At 61.3% G+C, this 2,922-nt stretch overlaps 1 protein-coding gene across 1 annotated transcript in view; it reads right to left on the bottom strand.

Annotated features, from left to right (window-relative positions):
- Positions 1–2,922, bottom strand: part of RIT1 (Ras like without CAAX 1) — a 4,009-nt gene that overhangs the window by 701 nt on the left and 386 nt on the right. The window contains exon 2 of the mRNA XM_027669336.1: positions 2,263–2,454. Within this exon, the coding sequence (XP_027525137.1) occupies positions 2,263–2,439 (177 nt within the window). The 5' untranslated portion in view covers positions 2,440–2,454. The remainder of the gene's footprint in view (positions 1–2,262; positions 2,455–2,922) is intronic.

Below are 2,922 nucleotides of genomic sequence, written 5' to 3'. Positions count from 1 at the left end.
TTTCCCCACAAACCTGCTCTGATTTCCCTCAAATTCTCTGGACACTCATGGAACAACACCCTCTGGAAGGATATTATCCCTTTCCTGGAGCTGAACCTCCAAGTGCCAGCCTAACCTGGCAGTTTGGGCAGCTCCAGGTGCTCCCTCCTCCTGCTCCTCAGCCGCTGTGTTGCTCAAACTGCTTCCCAGAGCCACCAAAACCTCTCCAAAGGGTTTTTCCCTCAACCAACCAGCAAACCAAGCCCTGCTGAGGCCACACAAAAGCCCTGCCCGCTCCTCACCCCGTCCTCTCCATCCCCTGGCACCAAGGCTGAACATTTATCCAACTCCAGGTAAAAATTGGCACCTCTGGAACTTGTTTTCCCAATTAAGTTTCCTCTGAGGGAAGCTTTGCTCCCACACTGTGTTCCCACAGAGGGCAGTTACTGCCTTCTCCAGCTGGGAGTCGTTATCCTCCCTCTCCAATCCTTATCCAAGTTCTCCATTATTGCATCTCCTTTGGAATCCTGGAATGGTTTGGCTTGGAAGGGACCTTAAAGATCATCTCATTCCACCAGCCCAGGGACACCTTCCACCAGCCCAGGCTGCTCCAACCTGGCCTTGGACACTCCCAGGGATCCAGGGGCAGCCACAGCTTCTTTGGGTAACCCATGCCAGGGCCTCCCCACCCTCCCAGGGAGGAATTCCTTCCTTATATCCAACCTAAACCTGTCTAAACCTGCCAGTGGGAAGCCATTCCCCCTCATCCTGGTTCTCCAGGCCCTTGGAAATAGTCTCTTTCCATCTTCCCTCCTCTTCAGGTCCTGGAAGGCCACAGTTAGGTCACTGCAGAGCCTTCTCCTCTCCAGCCTTTCCTGCCAGCAGAGCTGCTCCATCCCTCTGGAGTCCCTCCAACAGCTCCAGGTCCTTCCCAATCTGGGATCCCAGGGCTGGAGGCAGCTCTGCTGGGGGGTCTCCCCTGAGGGGCAGAATCAGATCAGCCCAGGGCATGGGGGGTCTCTGGGGCACGTCCAGCCTCTCCCCTGCCAGGAAACCGGGAATTCCACACAAGGAAAAGCCTGGGAAGGGCTGAACTCCAGGCTCCGCGTTCCCGCACTGGGAAACGAAGGAAGGGAGGGAAAAACTGCAGCCAATGGCTTGGACAGGGACACTGTGCTGGGTTAGGGACTGGCTGGAGGGCTGGGCCAGAGGGTGGTGGGGATGGAGCTGCATCCAGGTGGGATCTGGGCACTGGGGGTGTCCCCAGGGGGGGTGGAGCTGCATCCAGGTGGGATCTGGGCACTGGGGGTGTCCCTAAGGATGAGAGTTGGTCCCAGTCCTGTTTAATGTCTTTAGTGATGATTTAGGTGAGGGGATTGAGTAAACATGCAGGTGACACCAAGCTGGGGGGTGTGGATCTGCTGGAAGGCAGGAGGGCTCTGCAGAGGGACCTGGACAGGCTGGATCCAGGGGCTGATTCCAACGGGATGAGGGTCAACCAGGCCAAGGGGCACAACAACCCCCAGCAGCTGGAGAGCAGCCAGGCAGGAAGGGAGCTGGGATTTGGGATGGGCAGGAAGCTGAACAGGAGCCAGAGTGTGCCCAGGGGGCCAAGAGGGCCGATGGATCCCGGCCTGGCTCGGGATCAGGGTGGCAGCAGGAGCAGGGCAGGGATTGTGCCCCTCGAGGCCTCCCCTCGAGTGCCGTGTCCAGCTCTGGGCCCTCAGCTCAGGAAGGACATGGAGGGGCTGGAGCAGGGCCAGGGAAGAGCAGCGAGGCTGGGGAAGGGTCTGGAGCACAATTCCCGTGAGGAGAGGCTGAGGGAGCTGGGGGGGCTCAGCCTGGAGAGGAGGAGGCTCAGGGGAGACCTCCCCACTCTGCACAACTCCCTGACAGGAGGGGGGAGCTGGGGGGGGTCGGGTTCTGCTCCCAGGAACCAGCAGCAGGACAGGAGGGTCTCCAGCTGTGCCAGGGGAGGTTTAGGTTGGACATTAGGAAGGAATTCTTTGCAGAGAGGGTGCTCAGCCATTGGAATGGGCTGCCCAGGGAGGAGGTGGATTCTCCATCCCTGGAGGTGTTCAAGCCCAGACTGGATGTGGCATCAGTGCCACGGGCTGGGAACCACAGCGGGGTTGGATCCAGGGTTGGATCCAGGGTTGGACCTGACGATCTCAGAGGTCCCTTCCCGCCCGGCTGATCCTGCGATTCTACGAAACCTCCCGCCTTTTCCCTCCTTTTCCCGCCGGGAGCAGCCCGGGCCGGGGGTTCCCGGTGCCCCTTTACCTGGCGCAGCTGTGCCAGGTCGGATTTGTTGCCCACGAGCACGGCGGGCGTGTCGTCGGTGCGGCGCACGCGGTAGATGAGCTGCCGGAACTCGCGCACCTCGTGGAAGCTGCGCCGGTCGGTGATGGAGTAGCAGATGATGAATCCCTCCCCGGCCCGCATGTACTGGTCCCTCATGGCCGTGAACTCCGCCTGGCAACAGGGAATCCCGCTCCAAGGTCAGCCCCAGGAGGGACTGGGACACACTGGGACGGGACTGGGACACCCCAGGAGGGGCCGGGAGACCCCAGGAGGGACCGGGACATCCTGGGATGGGACTGGGACACTCCAGGAGGGACCAGGACACACTGGGACGGGACCAGGAGACCCTGGGATGGGACTGGGACACTCCAGGAGGGACCAGGACATCCTGGGAAGGGCCAGGACATCCCAGGAGGGACCAGAACACCCTGGGACGGGACCAGGACACACTGGGAGGAACTGGGACAGCCCAGGAGGGACTGGGACAGCCCAGGAGGGACTGGGACACTCTGGGATGGGACTGGGACACCCCAGGAAGGGCTGGGACACTCCAGGAGGGACCAGAACACCTTGGGATGGGACCAGGACACCCTGGGAGGAACTGGGACAGCCCAGGAGGGACTGGGACACCCCAGGAAG

This window comes from Corapipo altera, unplaced genomic scaffold (genome assembly GCF_003945725.1).
Source record: "Corapipo altera isolate COAL_440 unplaced genomic scaffold, ASM394572v1 198, whole genome shotgun sequence".
Lineage (NCBI taxonomy): Eukaryota > Metazoa > Chordata > Aves > Passeriformes > Pipridae > Corapipo > Corapipo altera.
This window is presented reverse-complemented; position numbering and strand designations above follow the sequence as displayed.